Source organism: Xenopus laevis, chromosome 7S, assembly GCF_017654675.1.
Source record: "Xenopus laevis strain J_2021 chromosome 7S, Xenopus_laevis_v10.1, whole genome shotgun sequence".
Classification (NCBI taxonomy): domain Eukaryota; kingdom Metazoa; phylum Chordata; class Amphibia; order Anura; family Pipidae; genus Xenopus; species Xenopus laevis.
The window spans coordinates 16,120,118-16,142,533 of record NC_054384.1 but is presented as its reverse complement, the minus strand read 5'-3'; the positions used below and the strand labels follow the sequence as shown (position 1 = coordinate 16,142,533).

General features: G+C 40.7%; 1 protein-coding gene across 4 annotated transcripts in view; it reads right to left on the bottom strand.

Annotated features, from left to right (window-relative positions):
- The window catches only part of LOC108697402 (cytoplasmic polyadenylation element-binding protein 3), a 71,525-nt gene that overhangs the window by 18,900 nt on the left and 30,209 nt on the right, over positions 1–22,416 (bottom strand). For 2 of the 4 annotated variants that reach the window (XM_041570916.1, XM_018227412.2), the window contains exons 2-3: positions 12,748–12,838; positions 590–646 (exon numbers count right to left, since the gene is read on the bottom strand). In XM_041570916.1, the coding sequence (XP_041426850.1) occupies positions 590–646; positions 12,748–12,838 (148 nt within the window). The remainder of the gene's footprint in view (positions 1–589; positions 647–12,747; positions 12,839–22,416) is intronic. The other 2 variants (XM_041570917.1, XM_018227413.2) reach the window with 1 other exon arrangement.

The window sequence follows — 22,416 nt, the reverse complement described above, 5'->3', positions numbered from 1 at the left end:
ATATATATAGATAGATAGAGAGAGGTGTAAAAGGGCACAATTTACTTAAATATATATAAGGTGCTTTAATAAGCCATTAAGTTGATATCTGTTTCTTTGGGGGTATAGTTTTCCTTTAAGGATTCAGATTCGTTCAGCCAGGCAAAAGGATTCGGCCGAATCCGAATCCTGCTGAAAAAGGTCAAATCCTGACCAAATACTGAACCGAATCCTGGTTTCGGTGCATTTTTAGTTTTTATAAAATCAAAACTTGCCTCCAAGCCACTAAGTCAAAATAAGCACCTGCTTTGAGGCCACCGAGAACAACATGCTCGATAAGCGATAAGCCACATGCTCACGAGTCACCGTTTGGGGATCACTGCTCTAGACTGTGGCTTCAGTTGACACTTTACTGTCAATGGGTGCCAAATCACTTTAAACGAGAGCAAAGGAAGATAAAGAGACATCTGCAATGTTAACAAATATGTCCTCCATCTCTATGGCCACAGACAGGACACAAATGCTTACCCGCCAGTTACAAATCAGTTACAGGTTATAGTGCATTCCCCACACAACTGTGCAACATAGTGCGAACATGAAAGAAACTTACTGTTAAGTGCCATAATGTTATCTGTTCCTGGATGGTGGAAATTTAGCCCCATTCGAGCTGAAAAAAAATTTAAGAACAAAGAATAAGATTAAGAGTGAACAGCATTTTTGAAATATCAAAAAGCGTAACATAAAAAAAAAGCGTAACATAAAAAAAAGTTTTACAATGATCAGTCTTGTTATTTGCTGGATTCATCTCTCCAATTATACACTGTTAAATTAATTAGCAAAACCAGGGTATACGCCTGTCTGAAAAATACTTGCTTCAACGTGTTCTTGCTTGGTGAAAGAATTATGTAATTCTACAGCAATAATGTTTTACAAATAACAAATACTGGAATGGTTACATTATGCAAATAAATACATACTTTTGAAAAGATTTGTATGGGGTTTACCCCCATATGTAACAAAAGGCACTAAGTCTGCCCAAAAGCAGTAGCTGATAGCAACCAATGAAATGTTTGCTTTTGAACAGATGACCAGTAAATTCTACCTGCTGATTGGTTGATTTTAGTTACTCCATCTTCTCCAGCTACAATCATCCTGGACATGGAGCAGTGCAAAAACCTGGAAAGCTGGTGAACCATATAAACGGTGTAAAATGAGGGTTCTTCTGTATATGCCACTAAGATACAACGCTAACTAGTCCTAAAAACTAGGATCCTGTTCGGTCAGGTAGCGGATTGTATAATATCAGTACATGTAAGGAATGGGGTACATTATGTCTAATTTACAAGATCTGACTGAGGAACTAGAGAAAAAGCTGGTTCGAGCCTCAAAATCTTTCTGTGCCGATACAAAAAAGATTATGTGTTTGATGGCTTTGCCTGGTAATTTGGAACAGAACTATTAGGCTAGGACCAAAATCAGCCTGCTGAAATCCACAGGCCTATTAAAACCCCCAACCTCTAGCAGACCTCTCATCTGTGTTTGCATCAAGAAGCCTTGTGTCAGCTCAAGCACAAACAACCAATCGCCATGTTACGGATGTAAATGTCAAGATAATCCAAACATGGTCTGAAAATTGTACAAAACTAATTTTTGTGCAACTTTATATTTGCATCTATGGCCAGCTTTAGGCTAAGGGCACACTAGGCGATAGCGCCGCGATTTGACTCGCGGCGACTTTTCGCTGCGACTTTTAATCCGCAATCGCTGGGGAAACTTTGGCGCTGGCGTCTATGGGGAATCGCGACAAATCGCCAGCGTAAAAACACACGCGGCGATCTTTTTTCTATTGTTGCTCGAAATCGCCTAGCGAGGCGATTTCGAGCGACAATAGAAAAAAGATCGCCGCGTGTGTTTTTACGCTCGCGATTCCCCATAGACGCCAGCGCAAAAGTTTCCACAGCGATTGCGGATTAAAAGTCGCGGCGAAAAGTCGCCGCGAGTCAAATCGCGGCGCTATCGCCTAGTGTGCCCTTAGCCTTAAAATGAGTTTAGGGATTAGGGGGAGGGTTACTTGCTAACCTTGATATGCTTAGAGTAGGACAACAAGCCTGGCCCTAGTCTTAAGCTGGCCATAGATGCAAAGATCCGATCGTTCGAATCCTCGAACAAACAGACTTCCTCATCTCCCGACCTGCCACTTAGCATTCCGATCAGATAAAGTAGTAAAAGAACAGATCAGCCCATGTTCTGTCCCTACAGCAACTGTACGAAAGTTATGAAAATCATCTGATCGGCAATACACGCAGAGAAATTATCAACAGCAGACAGAAATCTTTTAACCTGGCCGATCGACCACGACCGATCTCCGCGGTACGAAAAATGTCGGGACTCTCCACACACGATCCAAAAATCGTACGAATCTAGGATTCGTACGATCAGATCTTTGCATCTATGGCCAGCTTAAGTCAGGGGCTTCCCTTAGTGCAGTAATCTCCAACCAGTAGCTCGGGAGCGACATGTTTCTCCCCAACCCGTTGGATGTTGCTCCCTGTCGCCTCAAAGCAGGTGTTTATTTTTCAATTCCTGGTTTGAAGGAAAGCTTAAGGCTAAGGCCACACGGCGCGATTTCGCCGCGATTCTGCGCTGGGCGAGTTGCGAGTCGCTGCGGTTTTTAAGCCGAAATAGCTTTGTTAACTTTGGCGCTGGCGTCAATGCAAATCGCGGCGAAATCGCTGCGCTAATTCACACGCGGCGATTCTTTTTCTACTGTCGCCCGGAAACGCCCAGCGAGGCAACTTCGGGCGACAATAGAAAACGAATCGCCGCGTGTGAATTAGCGCAGCGATTTCGCCGCGATTTGCATTGACGCCAGCGCCAAAGTTAACAAAGCTATTTCGGCTTAAAAACCGCAGCGACTCGCAACTCGCAAAGCGCAGAATCGCGGCAAAATCGCGCCGTGTGGCCCTAGCCTAAGTTGCATAAAAACCATTTGTCCTGCCAAACAGAGCCTCCTATATGTAAAAATGTCAAGCAAAGGAAAAGCGCGCTACTATGACTTAGTTGTTTCCTAGAAAAAAAGAAAGGTGCCTCCTATAGCCTGCAAATCCACATAGGGGCTACCAATAGGCAATTACAGCCCATATTTGGCACCCCGGGAACTTTTTGCATGCTTATGCTGCTCTCGAAAAAAAAATTTACATTTGAATGTGGCTCACGGGTAAAAAAGGTTGGCAACCCCTGCCTTAGCACATAACAGGATGACATAGATATAGTAACATTTCAGTGTATGACTCCACTTATCTTGGAGCTTGCAAGCAACACTGCGCTGAGAAGTCATATCAGTATCAGAAACAACAATTCCCCTGGACCTCAAACCTCAGAGCCCTTATACCAGAGTAATCATAGCCTAAATTCTGTATTATCTTCCATATGAAAGCACCCCTGTCAAATGCTTTGGACTATCAAACTTTCGTATAACTGATAAGTGAACCATTCAAGCTTTACTCAAAGCATACCTCCCAACTGTCCCGGTTTGAGCGGGACAGTCCTGATTTTGACAGCTCAGCCCACACTGAAATGTCCCGGCTTTCTCTTCAATCTCCTGCACTAAACAGCCAGAAAAAGATACAATGTTTCTAACTTAATTAACTTTTGGCAGAGAGCCCAGAACATTCAGCAGGTGCACTTTTGTAGCAATTTAAGATAAGCAAAAAAGCAATTGTAACAATTTAAAATAAGCAGGTCCCTTGGGGAAACTGACTCACAGTTTAAAGGACAATTTACCTACATTCGCAAAACTGTAATGACACAGAAAGGTGTTCAAACTTTCATGAACATGGTAATTCGGGGGTGTGGCCACAAAAATGGGCCAGGTCAAAAAATGTCACCATGCTTCACGCAGCAATTTTTTGTCCCTCTTTCTATTTCCAAAATGTTGGGAGTTATTCCCAAACCAACCAGCAGCCCATCCGGCCAGCCTTCTACTCATTCTCATGGGATATATTATTCAAGTAAAATAATGTCACCAACAAAAAACATATAGTCAACTCCTAACCATCTTGGTCACAACGTGACAATACCCAGATTCATCTATGTCACTACCTTTCCTTTTATGACCCCCTAGTCTGGACTGGGAGTCAAAATAGGCCCTGGCATTCCAAGCACACAGAGGCCCCAATTGTCCTCTACCAGCCCACTATATAGTGAGTGTCTATGGGACCTTACAGCAACCCCTCTGGCATTTGCCAAAACCCACAAATTGCCAGTCCGGGCCTGATGACCCCCATTCTTTTTCACCATAAGAACCAGCTATGGTATTATTATGCATACAATAAAACACTGGGGTTTTCATTTGGGGGAAAAAAGTATTTAGAAAGTACAAAATTAGTCCACAGAACTTGTAATACGGCATACCAAGGTAGCAAGTATCCCATCAGCACCAAAACGCTATTTATTTTTCCTTAAAGTTTCTTTAGCAGTTTATTTGTGTTCACAGTTTAATGACAACAACTCTAAATCTTTTCTCAGAATATATCCACTGACCTTGTCTGAACCTCTCAGCAGCCCTGCTATCACAGCCTTTGCTCTAGAAGCCCCCTGGCGAAGTAAATATTTAATTGATTCTTGCAACAGCCTTTGCTGAAATGTCCGCCGGCCTATTTACTGCCACAGACTTTAAATGTGTGGAAACTGGTTGGTGCCCGAGGCAACTCAGGGGGAACAAGTTCAATACCAATACAGAAAATATACTGTACAACTTTGCAGACCAAAAATCAGCATCCGGATACTCTGAAGCCTTTCCCATTGCACATCTGTATTCTTAAAGGGAAGAGGGAAAATATTTTCTGCCCTTACAGTCTCAGCACTGTGAACCATTCTATTGGGAGAAACAGCAACCCTTACAACAAAAAAAAAAAAACAAAAAGAAAAAAAATAGTGTATAGAAATAAAAGTCTAAAAAGGTTCACCGTACAATGAATTTTTAGTATGATGCAAATAAAGACATTCTAAGACAATTCGCTAGTGGTCTTTATTTTTAATTATTTTGTAATGAACTACTCTAGTCTGGGCTAGACCTAATCCCGTATATATCTTCTGGTCTTCTGCTCTCTGATGGAAATAGAGTATTCCCACTTGAAGTCAATGGTATTTGCAAGAGCCTGTGGTTGGCAATAGCTACGAGAGAGCAGAAGAGTGGACGAAAAGTGGTCTGTTATGTTGGCCATCATACTCACATGGGCCATCCAAAGGAGGCTGTGGGGGTTCTTTGCTGTGTTGGGGAGAGGAGCCAGTTAACTGTAACAAAATTGTTTCTATTGAGGAGGAATTCGGACAACTGACAATTTTTGATCTGGGCGGGTCAACCCAAGTTGGGGACAGGCTGGACCATCAATTTAAGGCAGGCAGGGCCAATGAGGGTTGAGGACAGACTGGGCCAATCTGTTAAAGGAAAGCTGGACAAATGAGGGTTGGGCTAAGCCAATCAGGGTTGAGGGCAGGTTTGGCAACTCGATGTTGAGGCAGTTAAAGTAATTAAAAGCTCACATCTATATGTGCAGCTGCAGTGCGGGCCCCCATAGTCTCTGTACACTGACAGAAGGGGGGGCCCAGCTAATACTAGTAAGTTTGGCATGGCCGGGCCACCTTAAAGGAAAACTATAACCCCCTCCCAACAAAGTAGGTCTCTATAACAAGATATTGCATAAAATATGTACATATGTAAAACCCTGCTTCGTGCAAATAAACCATTTTCATAATAATATACTTTTCTAGTAGTATGTGCCATTGGGTAATCATAAATAGAAAAATAAGGGCCGCCCCCTGGGATCATATGATTCACTGTGCATACAAACATACCAACAAACCATACGTTAGGTCACATGAGCCAATTAACAAACAGTTCTGTCTTTTGCTTCAACACTTCTTCCTGTTACAGTTAGAGCTGTAGTATTTCTGGTCAGGTGATCTCTGAGGCAGCACACAGACCATCACAAAATGGTGGTTCAAGGCAAGAGATGTAAAAGGGCAAGATTTACTTAAATATATAGACCAGCTTGGTAAGATTCTTTAATATGCCACTTAATATGATGTAAACTGTTGCTTCATTTGGGGGGTATAGTTTTCCTTTAAGAGCCAAAACCCACCGGGCTCGGGACGACAGGTATGACAGACCCCCAAGTGCCCCCCTATGGCAGCCCTGAGTTACAATTGTACCTTTGCTTATCTTAAATTATTACAAATGTATCAAAGTGCAGATGCTCAGTGTTCTACAAAAAGCCTCTTATTTTAATTAAGTTTCAAAAACGTTCTATCTTTTCATGGCTTCAGTGCAGGAGATCGAAGAGAAACATCTCAGTAAGAAACCCAGGACTTGCGGGCTGAGCTGTTAAAATTGTGACGGTTCCACAGAAAACGGGACAGTTGGGAGGTATGTTAAAGGACAACAAAACCCTAAAAAATGCATATGGATAGAAATGCCACATTTTATATACTGAACTTATGAACTCAGTGAACCAGTCTAAAGATTCAGCTTCTCTATAGCAGAAATGATCCAGGCCTTCAAAGTTGGCAGAGGAGTTTCCTATCTTGGATTTTATTAGGAGTGTCTGTGACACTACACATGCTCAGTTTGCTTTGAGCTTATGAGAAGCTAAGCTTAGGGGTCATTGCAAATCATCAAGCAGAAAATAAAGTTCACAAGTCATATAAGTGCTACATATATGATGCTACAGGGCTGATTATTTAATTCCGATGCTAATTGTGCTGGATTCTGAGAGGTTATGTGACAATAAACTGAATTATTAGCCTTAAATTGTGACATTTACATTATACATACACTTAAGTTTATTTTATGTTGGCCCCTAAACTCAGTTAGTGTCAGCCACACAGAGCATGTGCAGTGAATCAGCAGAAAAGAAGATGGGGAGCTACTAGGGCATCTTTCGAGACACAGATTTTTGCTGCTAAAGGTCTGTGGTGGCCTGGGGCTGGTACAGAAGCACAAAACATAATGTACAACATTTCTAGCTACTTCTTTAGTTAAGCTTTAGTTCTCCTTTAAACTTGCCTTTAAATAAAATGAAATGATTTGATATCATATGGGTATGGGCAGCTGCAGAGCTAAACGTGTTGCTTTCATTTCATTGCACTAATTGAAACTCGCCTTTCAGAGAAGCCACAGAAATAGAACTGAGAGTGTGACATCTGGAGACTTTGTTTTCCCTACAGTCCCTGTGCCAGGTGCGTGCTTGTCTGACATTTTGTCACCTGCCCATGGACGGCTATTTTTAAACTTTTTTTTTTTTTGGCAGCAGGGAAAAACGTTAAAGTCGAGGCTTGAGGAGAGATTGCAGAACCACTCACTGAAATGGACTTTACAGTTTAGTATTTCACGGACAGAGAAATGCAGCTATATTAAAGGACAATTAAACCCAGATACAATGTAGGACATGCGCCCAACCCATATCCATGTCTTCTTGCTCAGTGCGCCTCTGTTTAATAGACTGGAAATCATCAGGAGCAGACTTTCCAGCAACCAACTCTTAAGGCCCCCATACACGGGCCGATAAAAGCTGCTGACAGCCCGAGTCGGCAGCTTATTGGCCCGTGAGTTGGACCATCTGAAGGGCTTCCCCCGATCGATATCTGGCCATCTCGATCGGGCAGGTTAAAAAAATCCCATCGGACGCGGCCGCATCTGTGCGTTTATGTGGTCCCGCGATCCGACCGCCCGTTTCGGATGCATTATGATCGGATCTTTGGGCCCTAGGACCCACAATCGGATCAACCAGATACTGTCCACTTCAATGTAGGCATATTGGGGAGAGATACGCTCTTTTGGCGACATCAGATCTCTACCTCTATGGCTATCTTAAAGGAGAAGGAAAGGCTAAAACTAAGTAAGCTTTATCAGAAAGGTCTATATAAATACACCAGTAAACCCTGAAAGTAATGCTGCTCTGAGTCCTCTGTCAAAAGAAACACTGCATTTCTTTCTTTCTATTGTGTACACATGGGCTTCTGTATCAGACTTCCTGTTTTCCGCTTAAACCTCCAGGGCTAGGGCTTGAGCATGCTCAGTTTGCTCCCCTTTCCCTCTCCCTGCTGTAATCTGAGCCCAAAGCTACGAGTGAGCAGGGAAGAGACTCAAGCAGGAAGTGATGTCACACCAAGCAAATATGGCAGCTGCTATACTTAAACAGAGGGAGCTTCTATAGCTGTTTACACAGATATGGTAAAGCATTCTGCAGAATAAATATAGTCATAGCTTGTACTATTGTGGTTAATCTACTGGCAATAATCTGCCTCGGTAGCTTTCCTTCTCCTTTAAGGGGCAGATTTATCAAATTTCGAATTTAATATTAGAATTACACCCCACACCAGTTTTACAAGTGCAGTACAACAGTACATTATATTGTCATTCCAGGATTCGGTTTGGGATTCGGCCAGGATTCATCCTTTTTCAGCAGGATTCAGATTCGGCCGAATCCATCTGCCTGGCCAAACTGAATCTGAATCCTAATTTGCATATGCAAATTAGAGGCGGGGAGGGAAATAGCGTGACTTTTTGTCACAAAACAAGGAAGTAAAAAATGTTTTCCCCTTCCCACCCCTAATTTGCATGTGCAAATTAGGATTCAGTTCGGTATTCGGCAAAATCTTTTGTGAAGGATTGTCGGGTTCGGCCGAATCCAAAATAGTGAATTCGGTGCATCCCTAAAAGGAACTGCAACAGCAAAAAATGTAAGTGTTTTAAAGGAAAGAACATAATATAGTGTTGCCCTGCACTGGTAAAACTGGTTTAGAAAAACAACTATAGTTTATATAAACAAGCTGCTGTGCAGACACGGGGGGCAGCCATTCAGGCACAGGACAGTAGGTAAGATAAGATAAGCTTTATAAAATCTCATTGTGTGCTACAAAGCTTATGTGTTATCTACTGTGTATCAGGTGCCTTTTCTCATTTTTCTCCTTTGAACGGCTGTTTTATCAGTGCAGGGCAACACTATATTTTATTTATAATTAGTTTAGGACACTTTAATTTTTTGTGTTACAGTTACTTTCAGTTTTTGGTGTTACTGTTCCTTTAAGTAACGTTATAGATTTTTCTAACACAACACTAATAAAGTATATAAATAATAATAATAATAGTAATACCAGTATGTCAAGGACTGTGGGAGGAAATCGAAAAACAAAAGGAACACACAAATGTCATTAAACACAAGACCACAAACCTACCAAGCTGTATTTCTAACCAATAAGCAGATCTCCTCTATGGCAGGAAACTTGGAATGATTTATAAAATATGATTTTTTTCTTGTCACTGAACTTGAATATCATAAAGGTAAGGGGATTAAATCAAGATTCTGTCTTTCAACAGCTAATTGAGCACGGCAAATGGCTATGCCATTCTTTTGATGTACCTTCTTCAGCTGAATGTATTTGCAGTACTTTGTACATTCCAAAACTGCCCGTTTGCACAGATATCCACAATTCATTAATTAATTCATTGCGGAGAGATGTACGTTATCAATAAGGAATACATTTAAATTAGCACAAACCGCGGGCTGCCAACAGTTGTGCCCATTAAAATATGTTTTGCAGCAATGAGCTGCAAAATTAAGTCTTGCTTGGCAATTATCAGCAGTGTGCTGAGACATCATAGTGATGAAGCAGAGGAGAGAAGTAATATCACAAGACAAACAGTTCTCTTTTTTGCAATTTAACCGCATAGCCTTTTCACAAGTACCAAAGCTGGTTAAAGGACCCCACAGTTTACAAATGCAGAATAAGGCTAATCCATATGAGAAAATCATCTTTTACGAATATTCATTCGTTGTACAGGTATGGGACCCATTATCCACAATGCTCGGGACCTGGGGTTTTCCGAATAAGGGATCTCTCCATAATCGAATGTACCTTAAATCTACTAAAAAAAAGCATTTAAACATTAAATACACCCAATAGGCTTGTTTTGCCTTCAATAAGGATTAATTATATCTTAGTTTGAATCAAGTACAAGGTACTGTTTTATTATTACAGAGAAAAAGGGAATCACTTTTAAAAATTTGATTATAATGGAGTCTATGGGAGACAGTCATCCCATAATTCTGAACTTTTTGGATAATGGGTTTCCAGATAACGGATCCCATACCTGTACCATTATTATAATATATAAACACATCATGTTTCTCTTTTATAAGCATGTATCTTGATTAAACTAAAATTATGACAAAATATTTTTCTGCTTGGCAACCTGAATGGAAATGTGAGAGAAATCCAGTCCACTTGGTTCCAGATCAGATAAGACTCTTAAGGTGGCCATACATACAGAGATCAGATTGTTTTGTGAGGTTGCCAAACGAGCAGATTTCTCCCCTATATGCCCACCTTGAGGTAGACAATATTGGACTGAACCAATTGTGGGCCTTAAAACCCAACAATCGGATCACAAGAAGGAGAATAAGAGGGGGCAAATTGAGGACCGCATCAACAAAAACAATGCAGTCCTCAATCCGATAGGATTTTTAAACCTGGCTGATCTTGCTAACTTTGGGCCAGATATCGACTGGGGGAGCCCATCAGATGGCCACATACATTGCCCAATAAGCTGCCAACTTAATCTGTCTGCAGCTTATATCGGGCCCATGCATGGGGACCTTTAGAAGACCATCCTGAAGGTTAATTTCGGTAAAATTGGAGATGAACAACAAAACAACACATGAAGCAATAAAGCAAGTGAAATTTAATTCCTAAATGGCAAAATGGTACAAGTGAAATATTATAGGAATGCTTTATATGCTGGTAATGTGCATCTCTTTGGAGTTATAATTATGATTTGCCAGCGAGTTTGATTAGCTGCAGAGCCATAGATTGAAGTTGCAGCCATAGGGGTCCAACATGCACATTTTGCAGAGTAAATATTGCAGACATTATTATACTATTAACTGTGCGGTTTTGCACCATTAGCAGCCAATCAACACAGACACTGGGCTAGTACAGTTACAAGACTTAATGCTGGATTGCTACAGGTTAATGAGCTGGTGCAAATGTATATTAGCTGATAAGGACTACAAATGGAGTGGGTCTGATGTGTTTAGAATATGCAATATTTAAATGCAAAGACTGAAATCTGACTAGTGATGCACTGGAATGCTTTGTGAAATATTCAGCAGAATACCGAACTGAATCCGAACCCTCATTTTCATGTGTAAATAGGAAAATGAGGGGGGGGGGATACATTTTTGACTTCCGTGTGTGATGGAAAGTCATGTGATTTTTTTTGGATTCAGATTCAGTTCGACCAGGCAGTTGGATTCGGATGAATCCAAATACTGCTGAAAAAGGACAAACAGAATCCTGGATTCAATGTATCCCTTATTCTGACACTTAAAAAGAAAAATTGACATCTCCCATTACCTGATGTACAACTCTGATAGCAGAGATACAGCAAAATACAGAATATGCATTTATTTTGGATTTGGTGCCATGTCAAGCCCATGAAAATACATGCATTTCAATTTTCAAAGTCATAACTGAATACAGGTGAAATATTTAAGAATTCCCGAATGACAAACCTCAAAGAATGTGAATTACCCGTTAGGTAACTAAAGTTGTCATGTTAATATTGTAAATAAGGAATACTGGAACAGTATTTCTAGAATATAATGAGTGGTGATTGATGTACATATTTTTAAAGTTTATGTGTTTGTGTTGTACAGACTACATTAGCATCCAATAATCAACAATACATTCTAGAAATTCCAGTAAGAGCAAGTGACGAATACAAGCATGCAAGGGTGGTGGCAGACAAGCAACAAATCTTCTCTACTTCGGGCAACTAACCTCCTCGAAATGCCTTCCCGTTGGCAAGAATAACGAATCGCCAGCGGGATGGCATACATTTAAAAAGTTGACTCATGAGGAAACTTCGTGCGAGTTCGGAAATCAGAAGCAATTCGCATTTCCATCCCATCGACGATTCGTATTCTTGCCAGCGGTAAGGCATTTCAAGGAGATAAATTGCCTGAAGTAGAGAAAATTTGTCGCTGGGACAACTTCTCCCCCAAAATTCACGTGCCATGCCTGTCGGTGCACATATGAGAGAGTGCATGAGCTTTTATCAGCCCCAGCATCAGACCTGTGTGCCATTAGCCTTTATAATTACTGCTAGTATTTCCTCCTTGAAGGGTGCACAATAAAAGAACGCTATACAATCCAGTGGCGTAACTAGAGTGTGCTGGGCCCCACTGCAAATAAATCTTCAGAGGGGCCAGGTGCACTACGATTCCAATCCTCCATCCAACTTCCTGTCCCGCCTCCCCCGTCCATCTACCCCTTGCCCTGACTCCGCCCACTCAGTGCAGACTAGGGTTGCCACTTTTTCTGGAAAAAAATAACGGCCTTCCTATATATTTATCTTTTTTCCCTATTAATAACATTGGGATCAACCATCAACAATACCGGCCAGGTGGCAACCTTAGTGCCGACTTGAGTCCCATTTTCCTTGCCGCAGGTAAAGAGCTACTGGGGAGGAGGGGGTATACTTATTAGCTATAGAGGAAGCAGACCCCGCATTCGGGCCCTGCTTCCTCTATAGTTACGTCACTGATAAAATCTATATATTCAACTAACAGTTCTCACAGAAGAACAGCTTGCTTCTTGGATGTTATTATATTGAACATCAAAAAAAATAGGCAGTTATTATTTTCTTCCCCTGCAAAATGAGGCTTCTTATTTCATATGAGCAAATATTAGGGCTGTGTTTACCTTTCAGAGGTTCATGATCAGTCCTTATCATATCCATTAAGGAATTCTCCAAAGTGTGCAAGTTAAAAGAGTCATAGGGCCTATTCCGGTCCTGGAAGAAAAGAAAGCGGACAAAACTAGAAGTACAATCACAGCAGCAGAGAGTAAGGCAGGACAATACTGCATGCTAAACAAACAGCATAGATACTGTACGAAATGATAGTTTAACCTTGCACACACAGGCACCCGGAGTCTTGCACAATAGAAGCTTACACTTAATTAGCGCAGGCAAAATTTCTGCTCTCCTTGGGGCCTTTAATCGAATAATTTTCTATTTTAATCCTGGTCAGAGCTTAGACTTAACACCAGGGTACTACTAATATATGCAAGTATTCATCACAAGGCAAGTTAATGACTGCTAAATCTGGCCACATTTAAATGTCAGCCAATGAGAGCAACTCTCACTTAAACAGGCCTGATATCTACTTTTGTGCTGCCAAAGTGAACCAATGGTCCGATTTAATTTTTTCAAGGTTTTTTCAGGGTTTTTTTTAACTGGTCACCAACACTGGGATCTGTGCCCTTTTGTTTAGTTTGGCCCTAATCATGTATGATGCATTTGGCCTCAGGTTAAATAGATGTATCTAACTTTGAAGCACTGGGAATGGTGAGTGGCTTAATTGGAATACCAATTTGTGGACACACATTTGGCAATCATTCCACCCCAAACTGTATGAATCCAAGAGTTTATGTCAGTCCAACTGAGACATGTATCCGCTTGTTCAGCAGTCAGGCTTTAGGGCGATGGCACACAGAAAACTTTTTGTTGCCCACACTACATCTTACAGAGAGGGACAAAACATCTGCATCGCAGAAGAACCAGAAATGGCCTCCCTCTGCATTTTCTGCCATTGTCTCAAAACAAATGTTTTACCTCTGGTGATACACAGTCACCAATGGAAAGATATCTTCGGATGTTTTGTAACCTTAAGGGGATACGGTCATGGGAACATTTTTTTTTTTTTTTTTTTTTTTCAAAACTCATAAGTTATTAGTGCTGCTCCAGCAGAATTCTGCACTGCAATCCATTTCTCAAAATATCAGATTTTTTTATATTATTTAAATTTTGAAATCGGACATGAGGCTATACATATTGTCAGTTTCCCAACCGCCCCAGTCATGTGACTTGTGCTCTGATAAATTCAGTCACTCTTTACTGCAAGTTGCAGTGTTATCATCTCCCTCCCTCCCCCCCCCCAGCAGCCTAAAACTGGCCATAGATGCAAAGATCTGATTTTCAGAGAGTCCCGTCATTTTTCGTCCCATGGAGATCGGTCGTTTGGTCGATCGGCCAGGTAGACCGTCATCAGCTTTGTCGGACATAACTTTCCTACGATTGCTGTTAGGGGTAGAACAACGGCTGATCTGTTCTTTTACTACTTAATTTAAATTGAAGGTTAGTGGCAGTTTGGGAGACGGGGGCACACCAGTACAGGTATGGGATCAGTTATCCGGAAATCCGTTATCCAGAAAGCTTTAAATTACGGAAACCCTGTCTCCCATAGACTCCATTATAATCAAATCCAAATTTTTCTAAATATTCTCTGCAATAATCAAACAGTATCTTGTAACTGATCCAGACTAAGATATAATTAATCCTTATTAAAAGGAAAACCAGCCTATTGGGTTTATTTAATATGTACATGATTTTTTAATAGACTTAAGGTATGAAGATCCAAATTACTTATCCGGAAAACCCCAAGTCCCAAGCGTTCTGGTCCCATACTGGGGAACAGGAACACTGAACAATCAAGCACATCTAAAGCTGGCCATAGACATTCACATTTTAGCCTTGTATCCAACGAACGATCGGATGTCGTAAACTTCCGTCCTGCCGCTAACCATTCAGTATGAAAAGACGATATTCTGCCCGTTACAGCAATCGTACGAAAGTTATGTCCAACAAATTCTAGTGTCAGTCACTCATTGATATTGTCAGATAGGCAATACATGTAGAGAAATGGTTAGTAGACAGAAATATTTTAACCTGCCTGATCGACTTAATGACCAGTCGAAATGGTACGAAAAATGTTGGAACAATCCACGCGGTCTGAAAATCATATGAAACTTCAATTTGAGTCTATAAACTTCTTAAGCTAACTGCTATGTGGATACATTGCTGCTGTATCTACAGCAAGAAACTAGTAAAGCAATAAAATGTTCCCAGTTCATAGTCATTAGTCTTCGTTTGAAGGACCACTTGACTGGGATTCTTGGCCGGAGAGAGTAAACATATCACTGAATGGTTCAAGTGCTTTCAGAAAGAGGAGAAATGTAAGTAAGCTAGTCTCAAATTACTGAAATAAAGAAAAGAATGCTTTTTACTTTACACTACAAGAAAAGTTTTTTTTGCTCTCTCTCCCCGTAAACAAACATGGTTTTTGTGTCTAGAGTTGTGCACATCTCTAGGGATGCACCGAATCCAGGACTCGGTTCGGGATTCGGCCTTTTTCAGCAAGATTCGGCCGAATCCTTGTGCCTGGCCAAACCAAATCCTAATTTGCATATGTAAATTAGGGGCGGTAGGGAAATCACGTGACTTTTCGTCACAAAAGTAGAATTTTTTCCACTTTTTCCTTTCCGGCTCATAATTTGCATATGCAACTTTGGATTCAGTTCAGTATTCGGCCGAATCTTTCACTAAGGATTCGGGGCTGCTGAATCCAAAATAGTGGATTCGGTGCATCCCTAGTACATAGGCTTAACCAAAATGCAACCACTTTGTAAATATATATTACAAATTTGCATTGGTTTTAAAGTTATGTGTAAATGTAATTGCTAGTCAAAGTAATAAAGGTATAGGATATGTTATCCTGAAACCCATTATCCAGAAAGCTCTAAATTACAGGAAGGCCATCAACCATAGACTCCATTTTAATCAAATAATTCAAATTAAAGGAAACTATACCCTTGATACAATGTAGGTCTCTATAAAAAGATATTGGATAAAAAAGCTCAGGTGTAAAACCCTGCTTCATGTAAATAAACCATTTTCATAATGATACACTTTTTAGTAGTATGTGCCATTGGGTAATCATAAATAGAAAATTGCCATTTTAAAAATTAAGGTCATAGGATTCACGGTGCACACAAACATACCAAACAAACTGTCTGTTAATTGGCTCATGTGAAACTAACAAGTATAGAGTTCTGCCTTTTGCTTCCACACTCCTTCCTGTTATAGTTAGAGCGGCAGCATTTCTGGTCAGGTGATCTCTGAGGCAGCACACAGACCATCACAAAATGGAGGCTCAAGGTAAGAGATGTAAAAGGGCAATATTTACTTAAATATATATACCAGTATGGTAAATTCTTCAATATTCCAATTAATTTGATATAAACTATCTGTTGCTTTGGTATTCATTTTGGGGGTATAGTTTTCCTTTAAAGAAAAAATTTTCTCTTCATCTGTAATAATAAAAAAGTACTTGTACTTGAGCCCAACTAAAATATATTTAACCCTTATTGCAGGCAAAAGAATCCTAATGGGTTTAATGTTTAAATATTTTTTTTAGCAGAGATGAGGTTTAGAGATCCAAATTACAGACAAATCCCTTATCCGGAGTACCCCAGGTCCCGAGCATTCTCAATAACCAGTCCCATAGCTTTATCTACCTGAATGTTTACTTTCTCTGCACTTCTAGCTCTGACTCATGAATCAATGTTGCAAGCACTATGATTAAAACTATTAAACATTTACAGTTTTCACCCCCTGCACTCGATCTGGGCCAATAGCTGTTATCACGCATGTGAATCCCCCACAAAGATTGTGCACAGCCTGCACCCGGGCCCTGCAATGTAAATAGTTATGTTTCTGACTGAGCTGTCCAACTGGAAGCTCATTGGCCGGCACAGACACTTTTGTATGATGTATTTTCCTGCATAATAATCGTTCCAATACATGTAGAATTTAAAGCCTTTAGGGACATTTCTGTGCGTAATATTGCTAAATTACATAATATCTCAGAATATTACTCTTTAGCCTAGCCTATAGTATTCATTGGACACTGATTGGCCAATGCAATGACTGGGTAGAAAGACAGAAAATTGTGGTCACAATCAGATGGCCCTTGTGGCTGTAGCTGAAGGTCAATATCACGCACAGCTAAGGTCAGTTTTATCAGGAGCCAATTTCCCTGCCTCTATGTTTTTGTAGTGAGGGAGAAAATCTTGGTTCCTAGATGAAACCCACTCCGACACAGGGAGAACATGAATACTTGCAAATATTGTTCATGCTGGAATCGAACACTCGCTGCATGACAGAAGTGCTTCCGCCTAAGCCACTGTGCCGCTAGTGCTATAATATACTTTTGCTGTTTTTGCTATTTTACTGCTATTATCACAGCTTTCTTTACAAGTCATCGAAATCCCTTTATTATTTGTTTCAAGTGATCCAATCAGGACCCTCTTCTTTTTCCACGATTTATATTTGCTGGAGGAATACAAATGGGTCACTTGGGTGCCTTGCGAATAATGAATATTGTTTCGATGTTTTTTAAGCGCCAGAATCACATATGGGATATATCCTTAACTAGGGCATTTTTGTTCCGACAAGGATTCCTTTAGCGGTAATTGCCCACCCACTGAAGGTAAAATCTAAGGACCCATCACACACCTGCTATATCATTTACTTACTTTGAATACATTTCACCTTTACCTACTAAATGAAGTTTCATTTTAAAGTTTATCAATCTGTGTGCAGTGCCCAACCTGTAGTCCCTGACTCCCCGGTGTTCTTCACCATCTGTGGCCATTCCCTGCGTTATCACTAGCAACGAAACTGCTCATGTGAGGAAATAGAATGGAACTTTCAGGTGTTTCTCCATAAGCAGAGAAACCACCAGGTGTGACATGTATTAGTTTATAATACACAAAAGCCATGAATATCTTGTAAATTATATCCTTATAAACGGTGAGTAGTGATGTCATCACTTATAAACGGTGAGTAGTGATGTCATTTCTGTCACATGACTCACTAAAATTTGTGTATTATAATTAATAAAGTACCCCCAGTTGTAAAATATGAGGATATTAGAAGTTACCTCGGAGTTCCGTGACCTCTATAAAAACACTCGGCCTTCGGCCTCGTGTTTTTATATGGTCATAAAACTCCTTGGTAACTTATAATATCCTTATATTTTACAAGAGGGGGTACTTTATTCACTATATAATACACAAGAGCCAGGAATATCCTGTAAATTATATAGTGAATAAAGTACCCCCTATTGTAAAATATAAGGATATTATAAGTTACAGAGGAGTTATAAGTATATAATACACAAAAGCTATGAATATCTTGTAAATTATATCCTTATAAACGGTGAGTTCTGATGTCATTTCTGTCACATGACTCACTGAAATTTGTGTATTATAATAAATAAAGTACCCCCAGTTGAAAATATGAGGATATTAGAAGTTACCTCGGAGTTCCATGACCTGTATAAAAACAATCGGCCTTGTGTTTTTATATGGTCATGAAACTCCTCGGTAACTTATAATATCCTTATATTTTACAAGAGGGGGTACTTTATTCACTATAGAATACACAAAAGCCATGAATATCTTGTAAATTATATCCTTATAAACAGTGAGTTCTGATGTCATCAGTTATAAAAGTCATTTCTGTCACATGACTCACTGAAATTTGTGTATTATAATAAATAAAGTACCCCCTGTTGCAAAATATGAGGATATTAGAAGTCAGCTTGGCGTTCCATGACCTGTATAATAACCTCGACCTTTAGCCTCGTCAATTTATATGGTCATGGAACTCCTCGGTAACTTATAACATCCTTATATTTTACAAGAGGGGGTACTTTATTCACTATATAGAACAGAGATAGGACACAACAATAACATTTCCCATAGTGTCCTATAGTTCAGCGAGCAATTTGGGTCCCTAAGCCTCCCTGAGGGGGGCAATGCTACCGGAGGCAAGCTTCTCACTTTGACTCATGGCAGGTGCACCACTGATATAGTTTTCAAATCATTTTTCCCTGTAATAATTAAACAGCATTTGATGGTAACTAAGCTGTATAAATCCATGTTGGTAGCAAAACAATCCTACTCGGTTTTTTGATGGATTCACTCCTTATTTGGCAACCCTAGATACAAATTATTCTGGATCATTGATCCCATACCTGTAAGGAACACTCACCCTGGTGGTCTAGTGGGCTGGTGGGGATGCCCACCGCGTGGTACTTCTTCTGTCTAAATGCTAGTATCACTAGGGCGCGCGCGTAGCGTATTTTCCGAGTTTTACACGCTGTGCGCGTGATGTCATCACGCGAGTGGTGCGAAATTCAAATATTTAAAGGGGCTTTGTGCTCAAACTCATTGCCCATTGTTAGGTCTAACTTGTAAGTATCCTGGGTGCGATTTCTGTATTGTTTGATTCCTGTTTTGACCCTTGCCTGCCTGACTATCCTTGAACGCTGCCTGTACCGACCATGGCCCGATTGACCTTGCTTGAACTCCGCCTGAACCAACCTCTGCCTGTCTGACCCTGCTTGAACTCTGCCTGCACCGACCCTGGCCTGCCTGACTACGCTTCTTGTCTATTCACTGAACTGTTGCCTTCCATCCAAAACCTCAGTAACTACCATGCCCCTTTGCCTGTCCAGAACTCTTGCTTGGCTCCTCTCATATTAAGACCTGGCGGCATCTGAGTAGCTGAGGGCTCCTCCTGACGTCAAAGGCGGCTGCTACAGGCGGAAGCAGAGCCGTGACCAGGGAGCTTAGCACCTGTTCTGGATTTAGGGAGCCGATCGTGATAATACTGGTACCATACATATATCACCTGAATCTTCTTTGCAATCAAATTGCCTTGTGGTATATATTAGGTTGTATTTACTTTACCCCAGGGCACTAGTGCTAGAGCACTATGGGTTTCAAAAATGAACAACTTAGAAAACAGGTAGGGAGTGTTGGGGCACACACCTATATGCCAGTCTATGCCTCTCTCCGATAGAAAACTGCCTAAGGCTAGTGCCAGACGTTATGGAGAATGTGCTCCTCTGCTGCTTGATGTGCCTGTACCCAGATACACTGCCTCGGCTTGGGTGCAGACAGAGGAGCAAGATTTCTGTCCCAAAATAAGTAATTTTGCATTTCAGCTCCAAAATCCGCAACATCTGCCTGCACCCAAGTTGAAGGAATGTATCTAAGTGCAGGCACATCAAGCAGTAATGAAGCGGATTCTCTGCTTGCATTTCTCCACAGGCTGAGATCTGCAAAGTCTGGCACTAGCATAACGTAGACAGGACTCTATTCAAGGGGGCAAGTTGCAAGCCTTGGTTCTCCAAAAAAAACACAGGCATATTGCACCGTTTTTGTACTTTTCACACTGCCCAGACACTTGTAAATGACCCCTCTTACGTGTTGATGCCTGGGAGAGAAAGCAAATATAGTGGCATGGCACTGCTTCCCTGGATCAGTGGAAAAAAAGGAGCACCAGGCTTTTAGCATTTTAATTTACTAAGGGGGAGTCTAACATTTTGTGTGTAAATTACAGCTACCTTTAAGAAATATGAAGCGGCAGTAACTCTTTATAACTCAATTCACAAGGGGGTGCCTAACATTGTTAAAGTAAAGTAGGATTTCAACGTTCTTCACATATTCATTTGGACACTAGTGTTGAACATCTGAACAAAACAATCGCAGCAACACCCAGTATTTTTCTCCAACCCACCATCAGAAATCCATCCATGTCTCTGATAGCAAAGGTTGCCATTCACGTCAAATGCCATAATTAGCAGCCAATATATTGACTCATAGTTGGCCCGTTCCGTCAAGAAATGGGCAATAATAACAGCTTATGAAATCACTGAACTTTGCAGAGTGAAGAAAACATAATGTTAATGGTGCTCTTCTTAAAGGTCAGGAAGCACTGAAATCTTTCTAAGTAGCACTGATGGGCAACCAGCAAGGGACAGTAATTACAAAGTGGTAAAGCAAACAGCTGGGCGAGGGTGTATAAAAGCCTGAAAGGTAATAATTTATAATGTAAGAATATATATCACTTGAAATACAATGGACAGGTGTGGCGGCATCATCCTACCTCATGGGTATAAAAGGGTATATATGCAAGTATGAATTATTTTATATAGCAAAATGTATATGCAGACTTGTAAATTATTATTATATATCATATTCTGTAGTGTTGAGCCCCTGAAATGAAGTGATTGTGTTAAAAAAGGCTTTAGTTCTTCAAATTTTTATGCAATCTTTTTGTTCAAACCACGGAATTAAAGCTGAAAGTCTGCAGTTCAACTGCATCCGAGTTGTTTCATTTAAAATTCATTGTGGTAATGTACAGAACCATAATTAGAAAAAAGTTGTGTCTGTCCAAAAATGTATGGACCTAAAAAAATTTAACGGCCAGCGGGGGGCGGAAACTAAAGGGGCTGGTCGTGATGCAAAAAGGGGTGGATACACAGCAAAAAAGGGGCGGGCAACATTGCGCGAGGGCAAGATCAGGATTAAAAGGTACGTTTCCACCGGAGGGCAAGGGCTTTTGTTAAGTGTATTACAAATTACCGGAAGCTACATTGCCAGTAAATCTGTAATACCGGCCCTGGCAGGTGTTTTACCAGCTAGGCTGGTAAAATACCGGCCCGTGGCAACCCTACCGTGATCTGGTATAGGACTATATCTACAAAGGTAAACTCCATCTGTATGGTGGAGGTTCTTTATGTGAATGTACCTTACATATAAAAATGCGGTTGCTACACAGGTTAGGTGGATCCATTGTATTTAATAGTCCATCTCTGGTTGACTAGTGCTGCATAATAAACAAATCACCAATTTTAAAAATCTTGTTTTTCTAGAATGGACATTGTAACTTTAGCTGCATGACATGTATCATATCATTCTTGTAGTTATATTTCATAACCAAGGAAAAATAAAGTGCCAATCAGCTCTTCTTGGGGGGGGGGTAGCTGTACTTAAGGGCCCAACAAAAAAATTTTTTTGGCAACCAGAGCATTTTCTGGCTGACAACTGACAGAAGAGGTTTCAATTATTATCATTAAAAATAATTTATAATTCACTAAATACTTTTCAGCAATGAAGATCACAAGGGTGTATACTTCACACATGCAGAAGAGTTTCAAACACTAACCAAAACAAATGCAGCGAAGGTTTTATCAACCACAAGTATGTCACAATTCAACATTTTAGCAAATAACATTTATAAAAAGTTTTTTAGGATATGTACATTTCTATTTCTCTCATTTGGTGAGGATGCCAAACAAATGAATATGGCCAATTTGTTTGGACCACAACCTTGTGGCCAAATCAGATAATTTTTCCCATTGGCCAGTGATCAATCACATGGGAAGAGTCCCAAGCTTAAGTCAAACCATAAGATAAGACAAAGCAGACACCCCTTAAGGGCAGAGACAAACGCAAAGATTTAGTCGCCTGGCGACAAAATCGCCTCGTCTTTGGGCGACTAATATCCCCGTACTGCCTTCCCGCCGGCTAGAATCTAAATCTCCAGCGGGATGGCACTAGGAGCACTTTGTTTTCCGAAGTCGCCTAAAGTTGCCCGACGAGGAAACCTCGGGCGACTTTGGAAAACAAAGTGCTCAGAGTGCCATCCCGCTGGCGATTTCGATTCTAGCCGGC